Genomic DNA, 27,302 nt, shown 5'->3' with positions numbered 1-27,302 from the left:
AATCCCCAATTAAGTCATTTAAAAAATGTTAAAAGAAATAAAATAGACATATTTGTTTGTTTGTTATAAAGATATCACATGATCCACCCCATCAGGTGAATGCCATAAAAAAAATAAACATAAACAAAAACGCTTTTTTAGTAGTTACCTCACCTCCTAAGAAACATAATGTTAATCGATCAAAAAGTCGTATGTACCCCAAAATGGTAGCAATAAAAACGTCACCTAATCTCGCCAAAAAATGATCCCCCACCACAAGACTATAACCAGAAAAAAAAAATGGCACTAAGAAAATTGCAACAAGAACAAGATTTTTTTTTTTATTTTTTTAAAAAGGGACATATTTGGTATTGCCGCATCCAAAACAACTGGCTCTACAAAAATATCACATCTACCCCATCAAGTGAATGGCATAAAAACAAATACAAATTGCACCAGAACAGCTTTTTTTAGTCACCTCACCTCCAAAAAAACACTATCAATCAAACAATAAGTTGTATGTAGCCCAAAATGGTAATAAAAACATAACCTCATCCCGCAAAAAACAAGCCCTTACCCGTAGCCAGAAAAATTTAAAAAATATGGCTCTAAGAAAATGGCAACACAAAAACATGATTTTTTTTGGTCTAAAAATGTTCCCATTGTGTAAAACGTAAAAATAAAAACTAGATATATTTGGTATTGTTTGTTCGTAACGACTGGATCTACAAAAATATCACATGAGCTACCCTATCAAGTGTACAGTGTAAAAAAAAAAAAAAAACATTGTAAGGGTCCACTCACACGTCCGCAATTGCGGACAAGAATAGGACATGTTCTGTTTTTTTTTTTTCAGGAATTGTGGATCCCCAAAAAACTGATGCGGATTCGGATCCGTTCAAGCCGCATTGAAAGTGTATGGGTTCGCAAATTGCGGAACGAATGCGGACCCAAATTACGGACGTGTGAATGGACCCTAAAGGCAATCACAAAAACGTCCTAGAGCAGGACATGTTTCCTCCTCAGACGCATCTCCCTCTCCACCCCGTGTAAGATCTCACTCAGATTTTTCTTCCGCTGGGGACGTGCCATCTGAAGGGGAGGTAGAGAATTCTGATTTGGACATGAATACGGAGCAGCCTTCCAGGTTGGCCTCCACTGTAGATAGCCTCATTGCTGCCATCCGTGACACCTTCCAGCTCAGTCAACAAAAAAATAAAAAAGTTATTGCTTTAAAAAACCACAACAGAAAATTCCATGTTAGAGAATCCAGATGCCGATCCTTCGCTTCTGAGCCCTGGCGTATCCCCATATAACAGATTACGACCACAGTTGGGGGTGTTAGTTTATTCAGGAGAAAATGGGTAGCAAATTTTGCGGAGATATTCTCCTGTTATCTTTTTTTAAAAAGAAAGTTTCGGCCTAAATCACCATTTTCTTGTAAAAAATAAATGTAATTTTTCATTTTCACAGCCAAGGGTTAGAAATTCTATGAAACGCCTGTTGGGTCAAAGTGAGCGATACACCCTTAAAAATTCCTTGGGTGGTCTAGTTTACAAAATGTGGTCACTTTTCGGGGTTTTTCACTGTGGGTGGTACCTCATGGTCTATTCAAATGCAACATAGTGCCCTAAGACCATTCCAGCAAAATCTGCCCTCCAAAACCCATATGGCGCTCCTTGCCTTCTGTGCCCTGTCGTGTTTTGTTGTTAACCCTTGAATTTTGAAATTTCACCTCTATATTGCATTAATTTCTGTGGAATACTTCAAGGGTTAACACCATTTCTAAAACCAGTTTTAAATAGTTTGAGGGGTGTAGCTTCTAAAATGGGTGGTTTATATTATGTGAGCTTCTCAAAATGACTTCAGAACTGAACTGGTTATTAAAAAAATAGATTTTGTAGATCTACAACATGTATTTGACTTATTGTCATACTTTGAGATACTACACCTGTCGCCCAAAAGGACACAAAATGTTTGGAAAGGGTCCGGAGACCATATATAACCTTAACTTTCCTCTAATAATCTCATCAATAGTGGGAGATCTTAATAAATGCCAAAACCTACCTTTATCTATGCTGGGTAGATGTCATCTACTAAAAATGATGTCTGTTTTAAAACTGCTCTACCCACTTTAGACTATCCCGCTATTACTGAAGCATACTGATATATCTCTACTTGAAAAGGAATTTAAAGGGATTCTGTCATGAGATTTTACCCTAATCTCATGACCCTACCTGTCATGAGATTATAACCTAAACATATGCTCATGTCCAGAGTAATAAGAAGAATCCTAAGCTAGCATTATTAAACTTCACTGTGGCTCTATTTGCACAAAAAACAGGTTTTTATAACCTGTCAATCACTCACTTAAGGTGCCCAAGGAGAGGTCCGTTAATATAGGGTGCCCGGCCACACCCCTCACCGTCTAGTGCCCAGCGTCGCCTTCCTAGCTCAGCGCCGCCTCCGCAATCCTACCCGACCCTCTGCCAGATGCCGCGCCTGCGCACTAGGCTCAGCCTGATGCGCCGCGGACTCCTGGCATCGGCTTTGTTGAGCGAAGTGCGCATGCACATCAGGCCGACGGATGCACACTTCACTCAACGAAGCCGCTGCCAGGAGTCCGCGGTGCATCAGGCTGAGCCTAGTGCGCAGGTGCGGGATCTGGCAGAGGGACGGGTAGGATCGCGGAGGCGGCGCTGAGCTAGGAAGGCCGCACTGAGCACCGGACGGCGAGGGGTGCGGCAGGGCACCCTGTATTAACGGACCTCCCCTTGGGCACCTTAAGTGAGTGATTGACAGGTTATAAAAACCAGTTTTTTGTGCAAATAGAGCAACAATGAAGTTTAATAATGCTAGCTTAGGATTCTTATTATTACTCCGGACATGAGCATATGTTTAGGTTATAGTGGTAAAATCTCATGACAGAATCCCTTTAATAAATTCATATGGAGGTCAAAACGGAGCAGGATATCCCTATATAAAATTAAGCTCCCTAAAGAAAGAGGCGGAGTAGCTTTTCCAGACATTAGATCTTATAATGTGCAGGGCTCCAGATGGCGACCAAAGACCCTGCGCTGCTCTGCCACTTTATCATTAAACTGCTGTCAGCGTGTGCCATGTTCTTCTCAACAGCACAGGGGAGGAGGCAGTCCCTCCCCCCTGCACCGCTGCTGCCGCTGCCACCAATGTGCTGATAGAAGCAAGGAGGAGGGGAGGGGCTGTGGCCACTGCCCCACCAATGAATATAGTTTATGCTTAATACAAACGCAGGCTGTGCTGCGGGTTGCGGCCATATCCCATACCCTGCACCCAGTCTCTGTGACTGCGCGCTGCAATCCGCCGTGTGGCACCTGACGAGTTAATAGCAGCGGATCGCAGCGCGCAGTCTTAGAGGCTGGGTGCCAGGTATGGGATATGGCCGGCACCCGCAGCGCAGCCTGCATTTGTATTAAGCATAAACTATATTAATTGATGGCATGGTGCACCGAACCCCCCTTCCTCCCTCAACCCTAGTATTATAAAGTAGAATCATTGGTGGCGCAGTGCTCCCTTCTGCCGTGTGCACAGAGCACAGAGCAACAGGGAGAGTGTGAGATCCTATTCACCCTGATAGAGATCTATCAGGGTGAATAGGACAAGGGATGAAAGATCACAGGTTCTAGCCCCTAAGGGGGCTAATAGTTATTAAATAAAAAGTAAAAAAAAAAAAAACACCAAAATATTAGGTTTAAATCACCCCCTTGCCCAATTTTACATATAAAATATATAAAGGAATAAAAAAATTACATATCGCCACGCCTGAAAAAGTGAGAACTATTAAAATATAAAAAAATCTCCTATGCAGTGAACGCCGTAACAGAAAAAATAAATAAAAAAAACTTGCAATTTGCCATTTTTTTTGTCACCTTGTCCCGACAAAAATTAGGTTAGGACTGTTCTATTATGGTCCAGACGTTCCATAAAATCTGGAATGCACGTGGCTTTTTTGGTGTTTTATTTTTTTCATATGGTATCGAGTATCGCAATAATACTTTTTTATGGTATCAAAATAGAGTCAAAATGTTGGTATCGTGACAACCCTGGGGTAAGATGTGTGTGTGTGTGTGTGTGTGTGTGTGTGTTTTTTTATTTCTTATTATACTGTAATTATACGTATTTTAAATTTGCCTTGATATATATATTTTTTTGTCTGGAGCCCTGTAATGTGGCTAGCATACTACGCCACTGCGTAGACTGGATACAAAAATCCAGCAATTACTCAAATTATGAACTAGAATCAGCCTTAGCACAGCCATGGGACCTAAACACATTATTGCACACCTCCTTTACTATGCTACCAAACAAGATTAAAAATCATCTTATTTTCAGGGATACCATGATGGCTTGGAAGATAGTACAGAAAAGTTATGGCATACCATATCAAATATCTTGACCCTTTAAAGGTTATAGTAGCGGAGGGAGGAACGCAAGCTAAACTAAGAGTACAACCCAGCCAACTCCAACCGAAAACTATAGCCTGATTTCTGGCACTCAGGAGAAGGGAGGTATTATACCTTCCAAGAGGGAAAAAGCAAATACAATTTAGATGGCACATCCTTTCTAGTATTTTACCAAATAATTAGTTCCCTAAAGAAAAGGTTAAGAAACACTCCACCGAACTGAAAGTGAACGAATTTGATACATTGATATCATCCTCTCCGACTAAGCAGAGCTTATCAAACACATATACCAATGTTAGAGAGAGAATTATGAAGTCGGCAGACTTTAAAGTATTTAAAGGATCGAGAACTGAATTTCCAAGTGAATACACTAATGATATAATATTGAGAGGATGGAAAATAGTCAGGAGCCATGAGCAAAATTTGGAGGGAAACCCAATTTCAGATCATTCATAAGGCAATTTATGGATTCCGTAATAACTTAGACCAAAACATACTGACAGCCTGCCCTAAATGCAAACTAGAGGATACTAACCCCTATCACGGAATATGGAGTTGTCAGGTTTCCAGAAATTTCTGGACCCAACTCAGAACCTACCTTAAACAAAAACTGACCATTGAGATTCCAATATCACCAGAGATTATACTTTTTCAGACAATAGAGAACGAGGAATATTATCCAGAAATAATTAATTTCTTTGTTTATTTTAGCTGCAAAAAGGAGTCTATTAAGAAAGTGGCTCGATCCACGATGCCCAAGTATCCCAGAAGTGGTAGAGCAGCTTAAACACTGTATGTTGTTAGAAGTGGTTGAGACAGAAAATAAAGCAAGAAACGCAGTCAACAACTTTTTTCAGAAAATGCAGAGTCTTTATTGGCGAATTCCTGAATGAGTCGGAAATAAACAAATTAATTTACCCCTTTAGGGACTAAACTTGGTATTCTCAAAGAAGACATTGCAAGAACTTAGGGTAGGCTGAAATACACCATCACAATAAACATGACAGGATCAAACAATAGTAACTTAGTCGATCAGGATCACTTTATTGGAGATCATAGAGGTGAACCACCTGAGAAGAGAAGGGAAGGGGGGAGGGATCAAGGGAGAGGTGGGGGGGGAGTTAATTGATGTTGATTCATTTTTTTTTTTGATTCGTATATGTTTTCTTTCATTCTGAAACAATAATGTGAAATCTCATGTCAAAACCCGATTGCACTGTAATTATTATACATGGAAATTTTGAATATACATTTTGTTTAAAAAAATATAGATTTTCTACCAATATACGAAATTTAAACAATATATACATGGTGATAAGGGAAGCAAGTTCATGTCACACCAGGTTAATCAAAGAAAAGCCGCCCAGTTTGTCTCCTCGATTAAAGCCAGGAACGGTAAACTGGTCTCATCGACAGAAGCTATAGCGGATGAGTTTTGTTCTTTTTATGGGGCCTTGTATAATCTAGATAGCGGGAAGGAAAATACAACACAACACACTACGTCTGAATCAGTGAGAGTGAATCAGATAGACAGCTTTCTGGATTCTTTACATCTCCCCAGAATTAGCCAGGAGGACAGCTCCTCTTTGCTTCAACCGATCTCTGAACTGGAAGTGCGGAAAACTATTAAAAGTATGCCCTTGGGCAAGGCCCCAGGGCCAGATGGCCTACCCATAGGTTATTCTAAGAAATTTTTAAACGTATTATCTCCGCAATTGGTTAAGTGGTGCCAAGCATTATCTATAGGTGGGAGCCTTCCTAAGCAAGCGTTAGAAGCTATAATCACGATTATCCCAAAAGAAGGTAAAGATACAAGGGATTGTGGCAGCTATAGACCCATATCTTTGCTCAACATTGACGTCAAAATTTGGGCCAAAATCCTCGCGACTAGGCTAAGTTCCATAATACCCCGTATTATCAATATAGAACAGGCAGGCTTCGTCAAGGGGAGGGAAGGCAATTTCCAATCTTGTCGACTTATAAATGCGATTTACTGGGCCAGGAAAAACTCTAAGCAATTGGTGTTACTCAGTACCGACGCGGAAAAGGCCTTTGATCGGGTCAGTTGGCTTTACACTCAGCGCACTTTGCACAGATTCGGAATTCCAGATCTGTTCACTAAAGCTATTATGTCCCTATATAGGAATCCAAGTGCGAAAGTTAGAGTTAACGGTACCCTGTCCAAATCCTTTGCCATTACCAATGGCACTAGACAGGGTTGCCCCCTCTCACCTACCTTGTTCATAATGGTGATGGAGACGCTACTTCAAGCATTTAGAGACAATCCAGATATTCAAGGTCTGACCCTGCATAAGACTGTACATAAATGCGCAGCTTTTGCGGATGATTTGATGTTATTGATAACAAACCCCAAACAGGCCTTCCCTCACATCCTGGACCTCTTCTCTACTTTTGGCACCCTATCTAATTTTAAAATAAATTACTCAAAGTCGGTAGCTATGGGTATTGCTCTGACTCCTCATACAATGCACCATCTTAAAACGTCCTTTCCGTTCAAATGGAACGAAAACTCTCTCTCACCTATCTAGGGATTGAGCTCACGAAGGACCCCTCCAATTTATTTAGATTAAATTATCTACCCCTACTGGCAAAAATTCTAACTCAGCTCCAGTCATTAACATTACCTTGGGTCTCCTGGATTGGACGCAAAAACCTTCTCCAAACATATATTGTCCCAAAACTTGTGTATCTTCTTCAAATGGTTCCCATTTACGTCCCTAACTCGTACTTTAAAAGAGTCAGGCGGGTATTATCCTCATTTTTATGGAAAAATAAGAAACCCAGGATAGCATATGACAAATTAATCAGGACTCGTATGAATGGAGGTATGGGCTTGCCTGATATACAGTTTTATTATAAGGCGATTCAGCTGAAACGCTGGTTGCAGGTTTGTGTCCCCAGCTACCGAACACTTGGGGTGGATATAGAGTTGGACCTTATGTCCAGTAAACAACAAGCGGGACTATGGGGTATTGCCACTCCAGGTATTGCTCCCATGGGTTTATCTAAAGGTATATACCTAAACATGCGAAGTCTCCAATCCGAATTTCATCTCCTCTCTGATCCCCCTGTTCGCCTACCGGCGAAATTCACTCCTTATCTAGTTAGACCAGATGTTGTTGACATTCCGCAATTTTGGGACAGTCTTAAGGCAGTAGCGTTAACTGATCTGCTACAAATAGTGAGGCGAAAGGAAGACACTCTTGCCTTAAGCTCTAAATACATCAAAGGAGGAGATTTCCTGGCAAATCTAGAATTTCTTAATGTATGTCAGAATCTCTCCACCAAATTTACCAACACTCCTGTTCCAACCTGGTTCGAACAGCTCTTATCTCATGATGACCTCCCGAGACATAGTGTTTCGCTTCTATACAAGCGCTTAATACCTAATAAAGGAAGCAGTGTTCCGGCCTTCATAAGGGCTTGGGAAAGCGATCTCAACCGGCTTTTTTCTCCTCAGGAAATTGATGTAATCTTCTCGAGATCGCATGGCTTCTCCAAATGCATAAAAGTGCAAGAACACTCTTTTAAAACATTGACCAGGTGGTACAACGACCCACATAAGCTTTTTAGAATGGGCTTCATGGAACATGATACATGCTGGAGGTGTAAGTCCCAGAAAGGAACACTAGGCCATATCATGTGGTCGTGTCCTTTGATTCGTTCATTTTGGGAACAAATTGAACAGAAAATAAATGACATATGCGGAACTACAATTGAGTTATCGCCCCACTCAGTTCTTTTATGGTTACCATCCAAAACATGGCAGCCCTCGATACTAGATCTACCTACCCTTCTAGTCCAAGCAGCAAGGTTGCTGATACCAGTAAATTGGCTCAATACCTCCCCTCCGACTTTAAATAGCTGGTATGACAAAATTGACCAAATTTTCCTGATGGAGGAGCTAGCTAGTTGGGCATCCAGATCACATACCAAGTTCCGTAAGTTGTGGAGTCCATGGAAACTGTTCCGTGATTCCCCACGCTGCGGAGGGACCTATGACATATGTCTATCAACTTTAACTTGGACTCAATATATTAATAACTATTAAGTTACCATCTACAATATGTGCAATGTGCTAGGGGATAGCTTGTAATGCACTACAAGTAGGTTGCACCAGTACATAAGCATGGTCTTTATGTTCTTTTTTCTGGTTTCAGTATAATTTATACCCGCACTTGACATGTCTTATCTTTGTATGTTTATCTGTATAAATAATACTTTGTGCTGATGTGCATTGCTCTTGTACCTATGTTCTACAAGAATATACTGAGATTGACACTTGTACCACTACCCTCGTTTCCCCCCCCCCCTTTTTTTTTTTTTTTTTTTTTTTTCCTATCCTTTCCCCCTCTCCCACTAATGCGATTTTCAATACCTTGTTGTATGAGTTAAGACTATTTGGAAAATGGTGTGTAAGTCTCTTTAATGTCATCAAGATAATGTCTTGTACTACTTGTAACCTTACATACTTTTACAATAAAAAGAGACTTGTTAAAAAAAAAATAAAAATTATAACAAAAAAAAATATAGATTTTTAAAATTTTCTTAAAAATGTCAAGAATTGCTTCTAAAATTCTAAACTGTCTAACGTCCTAAAAAAATAAAAGTACATTACCAAAATGATGCCAACATAAAGTAGACATATGGTGAATGTTAATTAATGAGTATTTTATGACGTATCACTCTTAAAAGCAGAGAGATTAAAATTTAGAAAACAGTGAATTTTTAAAAAATTTCGTTAACTTTTGGATTTTTTTTTATAAATGAAGGTGAAATATATTGACTCAAATTTCCCATTGACCTGATGTACAATGTTTCACAAGAAAACTATCTCTGAATGTTCTGGATAAGTAAAAGCATTCCAAAGTTATTACAACGTAAAGTGACATATGTCAGAGTTGCAAAATTAGGCCTAGTCAGGAAGGGGGCAAATGGCCTGGTCTGGAAGTGGTTAAACAGAGTGTTCTAATAGTTATAGCAAGGCGGAATGGAGACGGAACTGATGCAAACTGATGCTTTCTGAGCGGATCCTTTTCCATTCAGAATGCATTAGGGCAAAATTATTTCTGAATGGATCTCACAAACGGAAAGCCAAAACGCCAGTGTGAAAGTAGCCTAAATATAAAGGACTAAAGGAAAATCCACATCAAAAACAGAATTTGTCTTTTGTTTGAAAATATAACACATTTTGTAATTGATGTACTGTAGTTTGTTTAACCCCTTAAGGACTCCTATTTCACCTTAAGGACTTGGCCATTTTTTGCAAATCTGACCAGTGTCACTTTATGTGGTGATTACTTTAAAACGCTTTTACTTATCCAGGCCATTCTGAGATTGTTTTTTCGTCACATATTGTATTTTTTAACACTGGTAAAATGGAGTAAAAAAAAAATCATTTTTATTTATAAAAAAAATACCAAATTTACCAAAATTTGGGAAAAATTAGCAAATTTCCAAGTTTCAATTTCTCTACTTCTATAATACATAGTAATACCTCCAAAAATAGCTATTAGTTTACATTCCCCATATGTCTACTTCATGTTTGGATAATTTTGGGAATGCCATTTTATTTTTTGGGGACGTTACAAGGCTTAGAAGTTTAGATGCAAATCTTGAAAATTTTCGGAAATTTTCAAAAACCCACTTTTTAGGGACCAGTTCAGGTCTGAAGTCACTTTGTGAGGCTTACATAATAGAAACCACCCAAAAGTGACCCCATTCTAGAGACTACACCCCTCAAGGTGTTAAAAACTGATTTTTACAAACATTATTAACCCTTTTAGGTGTTCCCCAAGAGTTGATGGCAATGAGATGAAATTTCGGAATTTAAATTTTTTGCCAAATTTTCAATTTTAATCCATTTTTTACACTAACAAAGCAAGGGTTAACAGCCAAACAAAACTCTATATTTATTGCCCTGACTCTGCGGTTTACAGAAACACCCGATATTTGGTTGTGCACCACTGTACGGGAAAGGAACGCTGTGTGGTTTTTGGAAGGCAGATTTCGCTGGACTGGTTTATTTACACCATATCCCATTTGAAGCCCCCTGATGCACCCCTAGAGTAGAAACTCCAAAAATGTGACCCCATTTTGGAAACTGCGGGAAAAAGTGGCAGTTTTTTTGGTACTATTTTAGGGTACATATGATTTTTAGTTGCTCTATATTACACTTTTTGTGAAGCAAAGTAACAAAAAAATAGAAATTCTGAAATTTCATCTCCATTTGCCATTGACTCTTGTGGAACCCTTAGGCCTCTTTCACACGGGCGTGAGTTTTTTTGCCCGGATAAGAGCCGGGTGCGTTGCGGGAAAATGCGCGATTTTTTCTGCGCAAGTGCAAAACATTGTCATGCGTTGCACTCGCGTGAGAAAAATCGCGCATGTTTGGTACCCAAACCCGAACTTCTTCATAGAAGTTCGGGCTTGGGATTGATGTTCTGAAGATTGTATTATTTTCCCTTATAACATGGTTATAAGGGAAAATAATAGCATTCTGAATACAGAATGCATAGTAAACCAGCGCTAGAGGGGTTAAAAAAAAATAAAAAATAATTTAACTCACCTTAGTCCACTTGCTCGCGAAGCTGGCATCTCCTTGTGTCTCCGCTGCTGATGAACAGGACCTGGGGTGAGCTGCTCCATTAAATACAGGTTAAGGACCTTCGATGACGTCACTCCGGTCATCACATGGTACGTCACATGATCTTTTACCATGGTGATTCACCATGGTAAAAGATCATGTGATGACCGGAGTGACGTCATCGAAGGTCCTTAAGCTCTATTTAATGGAGCAGCTCACCCCAGGTCCTGTTCATCAGCAGCGGAGACACAAGGAGATGCCAGCTTCGCGAGCAAGTGGACTAAGGTGAGTTAAATTTTTTTTTATTTTTTTTTTAACCCCTCTAGCGCTGGTTTACTATGCATTCTGTATTCAGAATGCTATTATTTTCCCTTATAACCATGTTATAAGGGAAAATAATAATGATCGGGTCTCCATCCCGATGGTCTCCTAGCAACCATGCGTGCAAATCGCACGGCATCCGTACTTGCTTGCGGATGCCATCCGATTTTCACACACCCCATTCACTTCTATGGGGCCTGCGTCACGTCAAAATCGGAAAATATAGAGCATGCTGCGATTTCAACTGAACGCACAAGTGATGCGTTAAAAACATCGCTCATGTGCACAGCCCCATAGAAATGAATGGGTCAGGATTTAGTGCGGGTGCCATACGTTCGCCGCACGGATCGCAGCCGCACGGAAAACTCGCCCGTGTGAAAGGGGCCTTAAAGGGTTAACAAAGTTTGTAAAATCAGTTTTGAATACCTTGAGGGGTGTAGTTTCTTAAATGGGTCACTTTTTTGGAGTTTCTACTCTAGGGGTGCATCAGGGGGCGCTTCAAATGGGACATGGTGTAAAAAAACAAGTCCAGCAAAAACTGCCTTCCAAAATCCATATGGCATTCATTTCCTTCTGCGCCCTGCCGCGTGCCCGTACAGAGGTTTACGACCACATATGAAGTGTTTATGTAAACTAAAGAATCGGGGCAATAAATATTGAGTTTTGTTTGGCTGTTAACCCTTGCTTTGTTACGGGAAAAAATGGATTAAAATTGAAAATTTGCCAAAAAATACCAGTTTTGGCACCGTTTTTATTTATTTACAACGTTCATCTGACAGATTAGATCATGTGCTATTTTTATAGAGCAGGTTGTTACGGACGCAGGGATACCTAATATGTTTACTTTTTTAAATTTATTAAAGTTTTACACAATAATATCATTTTTGAAACCCCCAAAAACTTTTTTTAGTGTCTCCATAGTCTGAGAGCCATAGTTTTTTGATTTTTTTGGCCCATTGTCTCATGTAGGGGCTCATTTTTTGCGGGATGGGACGACTGTTTGAATGGTACTATTTTGTCGTACATACGACTTTTTTGATCACTTTTATTACCTTTTTTGGGAAGTAAGGTGGGCAAAATTTCAATTTTATCATAGTTTTAATTTTTTATGGCATTCACCGAGCAGGGAATGTAACACAACCGTTTTATAGTTTGGGTCATTACGGACGCGGTGATATATAACGTGTAGGGAATTTTCATTTTTTTTATTTGTAATCATGTAATCAGGGATAAATGTTTTTGTTTTTACTTTTTTAACATTATTTTTTTTTTACCCAGACCCACTTGGTTCTTGAATATCCAGTAGGTCTGATGTCTGTATAATACAGTACAGTACACTATATAGTGTACTGCACTGTATTTCACTCACACTTTGTCTTAACAGATCTCTGCCTTTAGCACAGCACCATGGACAGCAGGATGCCTGAGAGGGCGTCCTGTTGCCATGGGAACCTTCCCCGTCTGCCACAATTGAGCAGACGGGGGAGGGAGGGGGGCTCCCTACCTCTGTGACCTCATCCTGTTCGGGGGCTGCAAAGGCACAGCAGCCCCCCGATGTGAGAGGGAGGGAGCTCCCTCCCTCTTCACCTCTTCCATACAGCGGTCCCTACGGACTGCGGCATGTAAGGGGTTTAAACGGCTGACACTCTGATTTAACCGCTCGGTCATCCTGAGAATAAACGGGGGGAAGGCGGAAGATCGCGCACCTGCCCCCCCACACTGCCGCCCGCCTCCCGCACCGCCCACAATCTTTCCCCCCGCTGCGCCTGCAGGCACAAAAACACAGAGGGCTTCAGGGGGGAGGGGTTAACATCGAAATACAGGCACTTTGATGTTTCTGATCCCTGCGGTCACAGACCTCAGGGATCAGAAACTTGCATAAGCGCTACAAACCGCAGGTCTGAATTGACCTGCGGTTTGTAGCGATCGGCAATGCGGGGGGGTCGCAGGACCCCCCTAGGCATTGTCATAGGGTGCCTGCTGAGGTATTCTCTTCCGGGTGTAGGGCTGACGTCATAAGTCCAGGCGCACTGAGGAAGGAGCGGCCGCCCTTCTCTCAGGTATTCACTTTCCGCTAACTTAGGACAAAAATTTAAATCGTTCATGGACTCAATATGCCCCTCAGCAAATACCTTGGGGTGTTTTCTTTCCAAAATGGGGTCAGTTGTGGGGTGTTTGTACTGCCCTGGCATTTGAGGGTCTCCGCAATCATTACATGTATGGCCAGCATTAGGAGTTTCTGCTATTCTCCTTATATTGAGCATACAGGTAATGAGATTTTTTTTTTTTTTCAGCCTCTGGGCTGAAAGAAAAAAATGAACGGCACAGATTTCTTCATTCGCATCGATCAATGTGGATGAAAAAATCTCTGCCAAAATCTCTGCCAAAAAAAAAAAAAAGGAGGGGAAAGGCGTCTGCCAGGACATAGGCGCTCCGCCCAACATCCATACCCACTTAGCTCGTATGCCCTGGCAAACCAGATTTCTCCATTCACATCAATCGATGTGGATGAATAAATCATTGCCGGGATTTTTTTATTTATTTTTTATATACAAAGTGTTTGCCAAAGCATAGGAACGCCGCCTCCTCCTCAGCTCGTATGCCTTGGCAAACGTATCTGTTACTGCAGAGGAGAAATCTCGTCTTGCAGCGCCGCATACACCGACTTGCGTGTAATCTGACAGCAGCGCAATGCTTCTGTCAGAATGCACATCAGTGCTGCAGCTAGTCGATCGGTTGGTCCACCTGGAAGGTAAAAAAAAAAAGAAGAAAAAAACAGGCCGCAACGCAATAATTTTATTAACTTTGGAACAGAATATATAAACTTTGACTTTTTGAACTAAACATTAACCTTTTTGCTTACTGGTGTGTGTTTTTTTTTTTTTTTTTTTTTTTTTTACCTTTATAGAACAAACCTCTCCTTCCCCATGGGTCAACGTGCAAAGTGCAAATCGCCCAAAGATGTGGCGAAGTGCGTTAAGCACTTTGTCCCAGGTGAAAGGAGAGGTTTGCAGCAGCTGTGTGAGTGAATGGGCCCTAATAGCCCTGTGTGCCTGTCCTATGCTAATAGTGTACCTGTGAGTGGTACTTCCGGAAACGCTCTCCAAAGCATAGGGCAGGGTGGTCAGGACAGTCAGGACAGAAATAGCGGGTGTCACGCCTTATTCCACTCCTGCTACAGACACGACATCTTTTTCGGGGTGACGGTTGGGTTGAGGTACCAGGAACGACATTGGGGAAATGTCGCTCGTGTAGACGGCTAACTACACTGGTGGATGGGGCCACGGAACCTCCTGGGTACAGGAGGTTCTCGATGATCTCTTCCTGAAATTTGAGGAAGGATCCAGTTCTCCCAGCCTTACTGTAGAGAACAAAACTATTATACAGAGCCAATTGAATTAAATATACACACACCTTCTTATACCAGCGTCTGGTTCTGCGGGAAACTAAATACGGAGACAACATCTGGTCATTGAAGTCCACCCCTCCCATGTGAAGGTTATAGTCGTGGACTGAAAGGGGCTTTTCATTGACACGGGTTGCTCGCTCAATTTGTATTGTCGTGTCTGCGTGAATGGAGGAGAGCATGTAAACGTCACGCTTGTCTCTCCATTTCACCGCGAGCAGTTCTTCGTTACACAGTGCGGCCCTCTGCCCCCTTGCAAGACGGGTGGTAACGAGCCGTTTGGGGAAGCCCGCGCGACTAGTTCGCGCGGTGCCACAGGCGCCAATCCATTCTAGAAACAAATGCCTAAAGAGGGCCACACTTGTGTAGAAATTGTCCACATAAAGATGGTACCCCTTGCCGAATAAGGGTGACACCAAGTCCCAGACTGTCGTCCCACTGCTCCCCAGGTAGTCAGGGCAACCGACCGGCTCCAGGGTCTGATCTTTTCCCTCATAGATCCGAAATTTGTGGGTATAGCCTGTGGCCCTTTCACAGAGCTTATACAATTTGACCCCATACCGGGCGCGCTTGCTTGAGATGTATTGTTTGAAGCCAAGGCGCCCGGTAAAATGTATCAGGGACTCGTCTACGCAGATGTTCTGCTCTGGGGTATACAAATCTGCAAATTTCAGGTTGAAATGGTCTATGAGGGGCCAAATTTTGTGGAGCCGGTCAAAAGCAGGGTGGCCTCTGGGACGGGAGGTGGTGTTGTCGCTAAAGTGCAGGAAACTCAGGATGGCCTCAAAACGTGCCCTGGACATAGCAGCAGAGAACATGGGCATGTGATGAATTGGGTTTGTGGACCAATATGACCGCAATTCATGCTTTTTAGTTAGACACATGTTGAGGAGAAGGCCCAGAAAAGTTTTAATTTCGGAAACTTGGACTGGTTTCCACCGGAAAGGCTGGGCATAATAGCTTCCCGGGTTGGCGGTTATAAATTGTGTGGCATACCTGTTTGTTTCGGCCACAACTATGTCTAAGAGCTCCGCAGTCAAGAACAGCTCAAAAAATCCCAGGGCCGAACCGATCTGAGCTGTCTCAACCCGAACTCCAGACTGGGCAGTCAAAGGGAAAACTACAGGTGCGGCTGAAGTTGGGGACTGCCAATCAGGGTTTGCCAGCACCTCAGGGATTCTAGGGGCTCTACGGGCACGTCTTTGCGGTGGCTGCGACGAGGTCACTACTGCTCGTGCCACCGTACCAGCTTCAACTGCCCTTCTGGTGCTCGCCTCTTCACCAGGTTGTACGGCAGTGCTGGTACTAGGTCCAGGGAGGGCTGTGCTGCTGGTGTATGCCTCACCACGTAATCCGACAGCAGCAGCCCCACTCTGCTGCTCTTGAAGCGGATCCTGCGCAACCTGCGGTCTAGCGACACAGGGCCGGGTACGCCTGGTGCTATCAGGGACCTCAGCCTCCTCGTCCGAACTTTGGGTCAGAGAGCCACTGCTTTCTACAGGTTCGTATTCTGACCCGCTAGATTCATCAGATGAGGGTTCCCATTCCTCATCCGACTGGGTCAGAAAGCCTGTAGGCCTCTTCAGAAGAATACCCCCTGTTTGACATTTGGGCAACTAAATTTAGGGGTATTCCCTGAGACTACCCAAGAAGAAAAAGCAAGCCTGTCTTACAAAGGGGAGGCTAGCGAAGTACCGGAGGCCGCTGCGGTTGATAAAAAAATATCAAAACTGATTTTTTTTATCGCCGCAGCGCGTGTAAAGTGAATGTGCAGTGATCAAAAAATTTTTGGGGCACTGCGGTGGGGCGGGTGTGGGCGAACGCACGTGTGGGCGACCGATCAGGCCTGATCGGGCAAACACTGCGTTTTGGGTGGAGGGAGAACTAAAGTGACACTAATACAATTATAGATCTGACCGTGATCAGTTTTGTTCACTTCCAGATACTATAAAAGTACAAATGCTGATTAGCGATACGCTAATCAGCGAATAACAGACTGCGGTGGGCTGGGCGCTAACCGATCCCTAAACTACCTAACCAAGGGGCCTAAACTATACCTAAAACCTAACGATCAATACCAGTGGGAAAAAAAAGTGACAGTTTGCACTGATCACTTTTTTCCTTTCACTAGTGATTGACAGGGGCAAGAAGGGGTGATCAAAGGGTTAATTGGGGTTCAGGGGGGTGCTCTGGGGCTAAGTGTGTAGTGTTGGTGTACTCACTGTGTAGCCTGCTCCTCTGCTGGATCCAACCGACTAAAAGGACCAGCAGAGGAACAGGGCAGCCATATAACAGATCATATTTACTAATATGATCTGTTATCTGGCACTTGATTATTATTTTTTTTTAATCATCAGCTTGCCAGCCGCGATCATTGGCTGGCAAGCTGATGACGCGACCCCCCTTGACGAAATGCCGCCCCGAACTGCGCATGCGCGGGCCGGCTAAGCAAGTATATGCGTCAGTCTGCGCAGCGCTGCCGCCTCCGGACCGCACATCTGTGTTAGGCGGTCCGGAGGCGGTTAAACTAGGATATCATAATGGTTTATCCACATAGACCATATTTTATAAAAAAAATTTGTTGTTCCCTCTTTTCTGATATACATAGCTTTCTAGTTTACTTAAGATGCGTAGTTTATTTATCAGTTGTGATAGGAGTGGGGGATCAGGTGCAATCCAGTGGAAAGCTATCAACTTCCTGGCTTGGTATAGGATTCTCAGAACAGCCAGTTTCAAGTCGCTAGTTATGGGGATGTCTCCTACATGACCTAATATGCACACCAGTGGGGTCAAGTCAATCTGTACTTGAAACACAGTATTAATTCATTCCTGGACATCCACCCAATAGGTTTCGGACAATTCCACATCATGTGAATCAAGTCGGCATTATGAGCTCCACAACGGACATGTATCATCCGATCGATACCCCATTTTAAACAGCAATACAGGTGTTCTATATACTCTATGTAATAGGAATAGTTGAGAGACTGAGCCTCGCTCACTGCCACATTTGGAAAATTTTCCACTACAGCTTCCCATTGCTCCTCTGATAGGTCAGTAAGATCTTGCCTCCACTTCTCATATAACTTTAATGGTTGAGATTTGTGGATCGCTTCCATAAGGCTCAAATAATGAAGCGAAATTACCCCCTTCGTGGTCCCTCTAGAAGATGTAAGGTCTATAATAAGATGTTTTTCAGCAGGTATTATCTCCTCCTGCTTTTCCTGTGCCTGTATAGCATTCCTGACTTGTAGGTAAACATAGAAAAGAGAATTAGGTAACTCATATTCCTGCTGCAGCGTAGCAAAGCTCTTAAGGGACTTATCTGTATATAACTTATACATTCGGTCAAGACCATATCTTTCCCAGGTCTTGGCATTCGGAACCTTATCTAATTCCTTATAGATATAATTTAGCCAGATTGAAGTAAAACTTGTGTATCCACCAATTCCTGCTATGTTTCTAGCTTTCCACCAAACTTTATGAATAACACGCAGTAGGCCATACTGTGCTTCCATTTTATAGAAAGTACCGTCCTCCAGAGCTGCCATTATACATCTACCACCAATAAGATGCTGCACAATCCTTCCAACAGTTTCAACAGTAGTGTTCTCACCCCAACCTCTAATATGCTGTAGTTGAGCTGCTAAATAATAAATCCAAGGATCTGGAACACCCAAACCTCCCTGTGTCTTAGATCTACAGTACAGACCAAAAGTTTGGACACACCTTCTCATTCAAAGAGTTTTCTTTATTTTCATGACTATGAAAATTGTAGATTCACACTGAAGGCATCAAAACTATGAATTAACACATGTGGAATTATATACATAACAAAAAAGTGTGAAACAACTGAAAATATGTCATATTCTAGGTTCTTCAAAGTAGCCACCTTTTGCTTTGATTACTGCTTTGCACACTCTTGGCATTCTCTTGATGAGATGAACTTCAAGAGGTAGTCACCTGAAATGGTCTTCCAACAGTCTTGAAGGAGTTCCCAGAGATGCTAAGCACTTGTTGGCCCTTTTGCCTTCACTCTGCGATCCAGCTCACCCCAAACCATCTCGATTGGGTTCAGGTCCAGTGACTGTGGAGGCCAGGTCATCTGGCGCAGCACCCCATCACTCTCCTTCATGGTCAAATAGCCCTTACACAGCCTGGAGGTGTGTTTGGGGTCATTGTCCTGTTGAAAAATAAATGATGGTCCAACTAAACGCAAACCGGATGGAATAGCATGCCGCTGCAAGATGCTGTGGTAGCCATGCTGGTTCAGTATGCCTTCAATTTTGAATAAATGCCCAACAGTGTCACCAGCAAAGCACCCCCACACCATCACACCTCCTCCTCCATGCTTCACGGTGGGAACCAGGCATGTAGAGTCCATCCGTTCACCTTTTCTGTGTCGCACAAAGACACGGTGGTTAAAACCAAAGATCTCAAATTTGAACTCATCAGACCAAAGCACAGATTTCCACTGGTCTAATGTCCATTCCTTGTGTTCTTTAGCCCGAACAAGTCTCTTCTGCTTGTTGACTGTCCTTAGCAGTGGTTTCCTAGCAGATATCCTACCATGAAGGCCTGATTCACACAGTCTCCTCTTAACAGTTGTTCTAGAGATGTGTCTGCTGCTATAACTCTGTGTGGTATTGACCTGGTCTCTAATCTAAGCTGCTGTTAACCTGCGATTTCTGAGGCTGGTGACTCGGATGAACTTATCCTCCGCAGCAGAGGTGACTCTTGGTCTTCCTTTCCTGGGGCGGTCCGCATGTGAGCCAGTTTCTTTGTAGCGCTTGATGGTTTTTGTGACTGCACTTGGGGACACTTTCAAAGTTTTCCCAATTTTTCGGACTGACTGACCTTCATTTCTTAAAGTAATGATGGCAAATCGTTTTTCTTTACTTAGCTGCTTTTTTCTTGCCATAATACAAATTCTAACAGTATATTCAGTAGGACTATCAGCTGTGTATCCACCTGACTTCTCCACAACACAACTGATGATCCCAACCCCATTTATAAGGCAAGAAATTAAACCTGACAGGGCACACCTGTGAAGTGAAAACCATTTCAGGTGACTACCTCTTGAAGCTCATCAAGAGAATGCCAAGAGTGTGCAAAGCAGTAATCAAAGCAAAAGGTGGCTACTTTGAAGAACCTAGAATATGACATATTTTCAGTTGTTTCACACTTTTTTGTTATGTATGTAATTCCACATGTGTTAATTCATAGTTTTGATGCCTTCAGTGTGAATCTACAATTTTCATAGTCATGAAAATAAAGAAAACTCTTTGAATGAGAAGGTGTGTCCAAACTTTTGGTCTGTACTGTACATAAAGTAGCAAGCTTTATGCGTAGTATCCCTTTTTTCCAGATGAGGTCACGGAATATTGTGTTAACAGTGTAAAAGGTTTTTAGTGATATCCAAGTCGGTGCATTATGAAGGACATATAAAAGTTGCGGCATAAGGATCATTTTTAAAAGATTAGTGCGACCAGTTAAAGTCGAGGGCCATTTAGACCAAACCTGAACTTTCTTCCTAAATTTGTCTTGGAGTGGCAATATATTAAGGTTAACAAAGTCAATAATCTGCGCTGCTACTTGAATGCCCAAGTATTTAAATGTTGATACCACTTGTAAACCTGCTGCATGGCAGGGGTCAATTTCTAAATTTGGAGACAGGGCCATAATCACCGACAATTAATGGTCAAGCCCGATAGCTTCCCAAAACTGTTAATGATGACATGGCTGCTGGGAGGGATGAACGCCAGTCCTCTAGAAAAAGTAACAGAGTAAAAGAGCGACTTTTTCCGTTAGTGTGCCATATGTCATACATTTCACCTCACTTGCCTTTCTAAGGGCAGCAGCCAACGGTTCCACCGCCACTGCAAATAGCAGTGGCGATAGAGGACATTCCTGCCTAGTCCCCCTATATAATCTAAAGGAGGCCGATTGCTTTCCATTTACTTGGATTTTGGCAGTAGGACAAGCATACAGTAGCCTAATCCATTGAATGAACCCTGGCCCAATCCCCATAGCCTTAAAGGGAACCTGTCACCGGGATTTTGTGTATAGAGCTGAGAACATGGGTTGCTAGATGGCCGCTAGCACATCCACAATATCCAGTCCCCATAGCTCTGTGTGCTTTTATTATGTAAAAAAAAACACGATTTGATACATATGCAAATTAACCTGAGATGAGTCCTGTCCCTGAGATGAGTCACATACAGGACTCATCTCAGGTTAATTTGCATATCTATCAAATCGTTTTTTTGACACAATAAAAGCACACAGAGCTATGGGGACTGGGTATTGCGGATGTGCTAGCAACCATCTAGCAACCCATGTCCTCAGCTCTATACCCAAAATCCCGGTGACAGGTTCCCTTTAAGTACCAATATTAAGTATAGCCAGTTCCACGCTGTCAAATGCTTTGGCCACACTCGAGGCATGGACGTGGCCTGCCTGGATATTAAAGTATAATCTTCTAATATTTGCAGCTGTCGACATATTGGGCATAAATCCAGCTTGATCGGTGTGTATTAGTGAAGTTATTACTGAATTCAGGCGATTAGCCAGAACTTTCACCAAAATCTTAACGTCCACCTGCAATAGAAAAATAGGACGGTAAGACTCGGCTTCTAGGATATCTTTTCCCGGTTTTGGGATTACCGCTATGATCGCTTCATTCGTAGTGGCAGGGAGTCTGCCTAGCCGCTGGGCTTCTTTGAACACCTCTAATAGCTGAGGTAGTAGCACAGAAGAGAATGTTTTATAAACCTCAACAGGTAGACCGTCACCCCCCGGTGACTTGTTATTAGTCATATCCCCTACAGCTATTTCTAATTCCCGCAGGGAAACAGGAGCATCTAATATGGCTTGTTGCTCAACTGTGAGAGTGGGTAGATGTAACGGATGAAGGAAGTCTTCTATCTCTGACTCAAGGGCAGTAGATTTAGATGTATATAAGGAGGAGTAAAACGTGTGCATGATCTGAATGACATGCTTCGGGGAGGTATGTAGCACCCCATCAGAATCACGCAATGCCGCAATAAAATTAGTCTGGTGTTGTGTCTTGGTCAGCAGGGCAAGTAGCTAGTCTCCCCGCTCTTTCCCCTTCCTCATAATATTTCTGTTGTTGAAAGAACATCTTATTTCGCGCATTTAAGAGTAACCTCTCATTCAACTTCTGCTGAGCTTCCTTCCATTGATTCTCATGTTCTACAGATGGGGTCATCACGTAGCTTGTCTCAGTATTTTTTACCACCTGTAACAGTTCCTGTACTTTAGCCCTACTTTCATTCCTCTTCCCATTAACTTTAGCAATCAATATGCCCCTTAAAAAGGCTTTCATGGTGTCCCACACCACAAGTCGGGAGGATGTGGGTGAGTTGAATTTGAAGAATTCAGCCAATTCCTCCTTAATATGAGACATATCAGCCAGGACATTTAACCAGTATGGATTTCCAGCATCTTTCTCCCCGAACTAAAGGGGACATTAAGCGAATTGTTAGGAGAATAGGAGAATGATCGGAGAGTCATCTAGGGAGATACATAATATCATGAAGTAGTCGGCCCATTTCCTCATTACCCAGGATCATTTCAATCCTAGATAGTGATCCGTACGTATTGGAATAACACGAATATAGTCGTGTATCCGGGTTTCTAAGTCTTCAGAAATCAAGTAAGGAAGCTTCCTGTAGTAGCCGCCCAAAGGGAGTCATTTCACTACTGATCGCTAGTGTGGGAGTATTAAATTTATCTAGTGCTGGATTGATCATATTATTGAAGTCTCCTAGTAAAACTGTTGGAATGCTCGGGAAATCTACAATAAGCTATATCAATTTTTAAGCACTATCGGGGAATAGGGTGGGGGTATGTACACACCAGTTATAATGCATTCAGTAGTGTACAATTTACTATGCAAAAATATGTAACGCCCTTCCACATCGACCCGTTTTGTCATGCACTCAAATGGGATGGCCCTATGTATAAGAATGCTCCTCCCACTGATGAGTAAGCAGTCGGGTGTGGTCTAATGTTAAATGGGTTTCTTGGAGGCAACAGACTAACTGTTGGTATTGTTTTAGGCTGTCTATGACCTCTTTTATAGTTCCTACTTGCATGTTAAGAGCAGTTAGTGACTTTCCACATTTTGCAATTGCTCTCATAACATCTTTAAGAGTAGGCTCCTCAGTGTCTGAATCAGGAGCTTCTATTTCGGTATCTGCGTCACAGATCTGCAGAGGGCCATATCTATTAGGACTGCAGACTTCTCTTATATCGGCCCCAGCCTCTTCCTCCTCAGTAACTCGGCCAGCTGCGGTGGAAGACCGCTTATTTCTGTCCCCTACAGCTTGTGGGAGGGTAATGTCCCGGGCATACTTGCCGAGTTTAACTGCAGCCTCCCTCTGTATCGTCCCTGTGCGCTACCGGCGGCTCTGAGTTTCGGGCCGGTGCCATCTTGGAAATCTCTGCCGTCACCTCATCCCTCTCTCCTCCTGGACATAGTGGTGGGATCGGCGTTCCTGGGCAGCGGAATGTGTCTCCCCAGCTTCTGGGTGTTATTAGCGGCCGTCGGCTCAGAAAGGTATATGTCCACAGGATAAATGGCAGGGTTGGTGCTGGATCTCAGCGAACCTGCTGCCGCTCACATGCCTGCCTAGCCACGCCCCGCAAATATTTAATGTAGATTTCATGTTTTTAATTGTATTGAAATGTATAGTTTATTAGTCAGAATTTGTCACCAATAATTTTATATGTATTTTTCTTTAATTAAGCCTAATGCTGCCCTCTTTGAAGCCTGCTATAATGAACATATTCAGCAGTTTGATGATGAAGAGGAGGATATTTGGGAGGAAAAGGAGATTGGTTATGGCACACAAGTTAAGTCTCGAACTCGGTAGGTAGTAAACTTATCAGTTAGCGTTCTATCTCATTCTGTCAACTTTATCTTTCTTGTTTGATTTCATAATTCTAAATCATCAGTCTGTTATGGGTAATGCTGGATTAAACAGCTCAATGGAGCAGGTGATTATCAGGAAGGAAGGATGCCCTTCACTGTGTGGATATGAGCGATGGGCACTGCCATCTCCCAACCCCTTACAAATTCATTGTTTCTGGGCAGCAGAGTACTGTTTAGAAAGCACGATCTGTTGCCCAGAAACAATCAATTAGGTGTCCACATAAAAGATTGTTTCAACCGATGAACAAGCGTTTTGCGTGTTCATCAGGTGATCTGCAGCAGCGGTACATGGGCATATTATCGGGTGGATGTTTTTTCATACTGTATGTTATTGGGCACATACAGTGGGTACTATGCCTTTTTAAAAGTTGGAGGACTTAAAACACTGGAGAAAATAATCTCTTTATCATATAATGATTCTTTAAGCCCCCTGTTTTATTCTATTGACTTGTACTAATTAACTCCCTTATGTTCCCATATCGTCCAATGAAGAATGATACTTGTCTTTTGAGCAGACGATATTTTTGTTTCTTTTATGTAGTAACATTTTAGTTTACATTTATTTTATACTCTATTTGACTGCATACTATTGAAAATTTGCTTAAAATGAGTTATCCCATGATTAGTGTTAAAAATTAAAAACAGACATCATACAGTACATGCCAATCTCTTTCTAACAAAGCTAGAACCAACCCTGTACCTCACATGGATCCAGGGATCTCCCCATTCATTGCCCCAATTGCTCTGCTAGGTTTATTTCAATTTGACAGCTCACTGGGTGTCTCCTTTCTGCTGCAGTGCTCTCACTATCACAGCTCAGAAGGCATGTCTTTTCTGCAGCAACTCTGTTCCTGTAACTATCACAGCTCCTAAAAGAAGCATGTGTGCCACCTCTGTGATGTTACTGAGGTGGAATGAAAAATAAGCGAAAGGACAGACAGGTTGTGGTGCTATACAGATAGCTACTGAGTTATTCAATAAAACCTATGCTTAATTTTTAATTACCTGGATAGGTGCTGGTTTGAAAAATGTAGAATGTTTTTTGCAGGACAAAACCTTAAGGAATATGACTTATTTGCCAATGTGTGCCGGCGTGTCCTCTTTGTTGAAAGATGCTTACTGCAGCTAAGTGTGTGGCCACCTCATGTCTCTATCCCCCTGCATATGACAAGGATATTTTGCATTATTACTTATTGTGTTGGTATAGGGGATGAGTTTTAAAGCCCTATTCCAGTGCATTCATGGATTCAAGTATTTATAATAATACCCCATTTGTGTCCTCAACAATAAGAATACATTAGGAAATGGGAAGGTGAGAACTTTGTCCTTCTCCACCTTCATTTATCTGATATTTTAAGTTGCAGGTTTGGAGCATCACAGTCTTCTGAGGATTCATCACGCAGTGACTTGGAGAATGGAGAGCCAGAGAGCAGCCCTGCAACTGATGATGAAGGGCAGGGGGGTTGTCACAATGCAGAAAGACCTCCAAATCTCAGCCCAATCAATGGTAGTCCTCCTATACATAGAGATGGTGCAACTTCAGAAGGTGAAGACTATGATACGTGTTTAACCGCTTAGTGACCACCCATACGTGTTTTTACGGCGGTCACTAAGGGGCCTTAGTCTGGGCTGCTGCTTTTTTACGGCAGCCCAGTCTAAGCGCTGCACGGGTCTCCCGTGCATCGGGAAGCGGGGATCTGGCTCTTACATGAGAGCCGCGGCCCTGCTCTAACAGCCCAGACCGATTCGAGCTGTTTAACACTTTACATGATGTGGGAAATGCCGCCTGTCACATGTAAAGTGCTGACAGAGGGAGCGGACTCCCTCTGTCTCCCATCGGCACCCCATGGTCGCATTTGCCAGTGTGTGAATGCTACCTGGGGTCTTATGTAGGCCCCAGACCAGCCTTCAGTAATTTCCAGCAGGCTGCGTCTTACTGGCGCAGCCTGCTAGTCAATGTTAGAATAGCATTTCCATTAAAATGCTATGCACTATAGGGATAGTGCATTGCATTTTAAAAGCAATCAAAAAGCTGTCTGTTATAGTCCCCTTGTGGGACTATTAAGTTGTAAAAAAAAAGTTAAAAATAGTAATAATAATTAAAAAAAATGACACTTTTTTTTCCATTGAAAATAAGCTTTTCAATGAAAATAATTGAAAAAAAAATAATAATCCTCCCCATATGTTTGGTATTGTCGTGTCCGTAACGACCCGGACTACATAAATATCATGTAAATTATGCCCTACGGTGAACCCCGTAAAAAAAAAATATATATATTACAATTGCTAATTTAGTCTTAGTTGCCACCAAAAAAACGTAATAACAAGCGATCACAAAGCGCCATTTACTACAAAATCATACCAATAAAAAATACAAGTCGTCTCACAAAAATCAAGCCCTCACACACGGGAAGCGGCAATGCAAAAACATTTTATTTATTTATTTTAAAAAGGGATTTTATTGCAAAAAAAAGTAGTAAAATTTTATTAAAAAAATATTTGGTATCACTGTAATTGTACTAACCCAGAGAATAATGATATTATGTTATTTATACAAAAAAATTTACGCCGTAAAATTTATAACGTAGAAACGCAGTGGCAGTATTGCTGTTTTTTCCATCTCCCTCCCAGAAAGAGTTAATAAATGTTAATCAGAAAGTTGTGTACCCCACAATGGTGCCATTAAAAACTACAACTTGGTCAGTAAGGCCACAAACAAGCTAGTCACTAAAGGGGTTTAAAAAGTATTCTGGTTTCCACAAATATTTTTTGTCAGTAATGACAAGTTATACCGTTTTCCCATATACCCTATGTTCTGTATCAGTTCATTATGGTTTTCATGATCTCTATTTGCATTGTTTACTTCCAGTGCATAATAGTCTGTGGTCCAGGACTAATTACAGTTATTAATAACGGGGCATCTATGTATGTGTCTATGATATGACCATGAGGAAATTTTATTCCATTGAATGTAAACAATGCAAGCAGATATCTTGAAAACCATGATGAATGATACAGAAAGTATATTGTGTAAAATTGTGTACCTTCATTATACAATAAATAACATTAATTTGCTAAAGCCAGAACACCTTTTAAACAAAAAGATAATACGAATTCCTTAAAGTGGATGTTCCAAGATGAAATGTTAATTTACTCATTGTCTAGATGTTCCTGTTATTTATTTGTTATGGAACCGCCTGATGTTCATTTGATTCCTTCTCAGGGCCAGTGAGAAATAACTGCTTTAAAAATTTGTATTCCAATTAGAGAAAGTTATCTCCTATCCAATGGATAACTATTATATCAGTGGGGGTACTACCGCTGTGAGCCCCACTGATCACAATAAAAATGGGCCCGTATCCCATGGAGCCCCTCTGAAATGGCTGGAGCTGCTGGTCAGAACTGTGCGCTGCTGCCCCCTTAATTTCTATGGGAGCGCCGGAGAAAGCAGGGCTCTGTATTCAGCAATCTCCAACGTTCCTATAAAAATTAACAGAGTGGCGGCACACATTTCACACCAGCCCCTCTGTCCATTTTAGGGACACTCCATGGGTTATGGGCCCCCAGTGATCGTTGGGGGTCCCAGTG

The 27,302-nt window shown here is 42.1% G+C and overlaps 1 protein-coding gene across 7 annotated transcripts in view; it reads left to right on the top strand.

The window, feature by feature from the left end:
- The window catches only part of PPP6R2 (protein phosphatase 6 regulatory subunit 2), a 182,951-nt gene that overhangs the window by 113,572 nt on the left and 42,077 nt on the right, over positions 1-27,302 (top strand). For 5 of the 7 annotated variants that reach the window (XM_044279925.1, XM_044279926.1, XM_044279922.1 and 2 more), the window contains exons 18-19: positions 23,530-23,651; positions 25,073-25,260. In XM_044279925.1, the coding sequence (XP_044135860.1) occupies positions 23,530-23,651; positions 25,073-25,260 (310 nt within the window). The remainder of the gene's footprint in view (positions 1-23,529; positions 23,652-25,072; positions 25,261-27,302) is intronic. The other 2 variants (XM_044279927.1, XM_044279924.1) reach the window with 1 other exon arrangement.

Source organism: Bufo gargarizans, chromosome 2, assembly GCF_014858855.1.
Source record: "Bufo gargarizans isolate SCDJY-AF-19 chromosome 2, ASM1485885v1, whole genome shotgun sequence".
NCBI classification, from domain to species: domain Eukaryota; kingdom Metazoa; phylum Chordata; class Amphibia; order Anura; family Bufonidae; genus Bufo; species Bufo gargarizans.
Note: the sequence above shows the minus strand (reverse complement) of the source record. Positions and strands in the feature narration are given on the sequence as shown.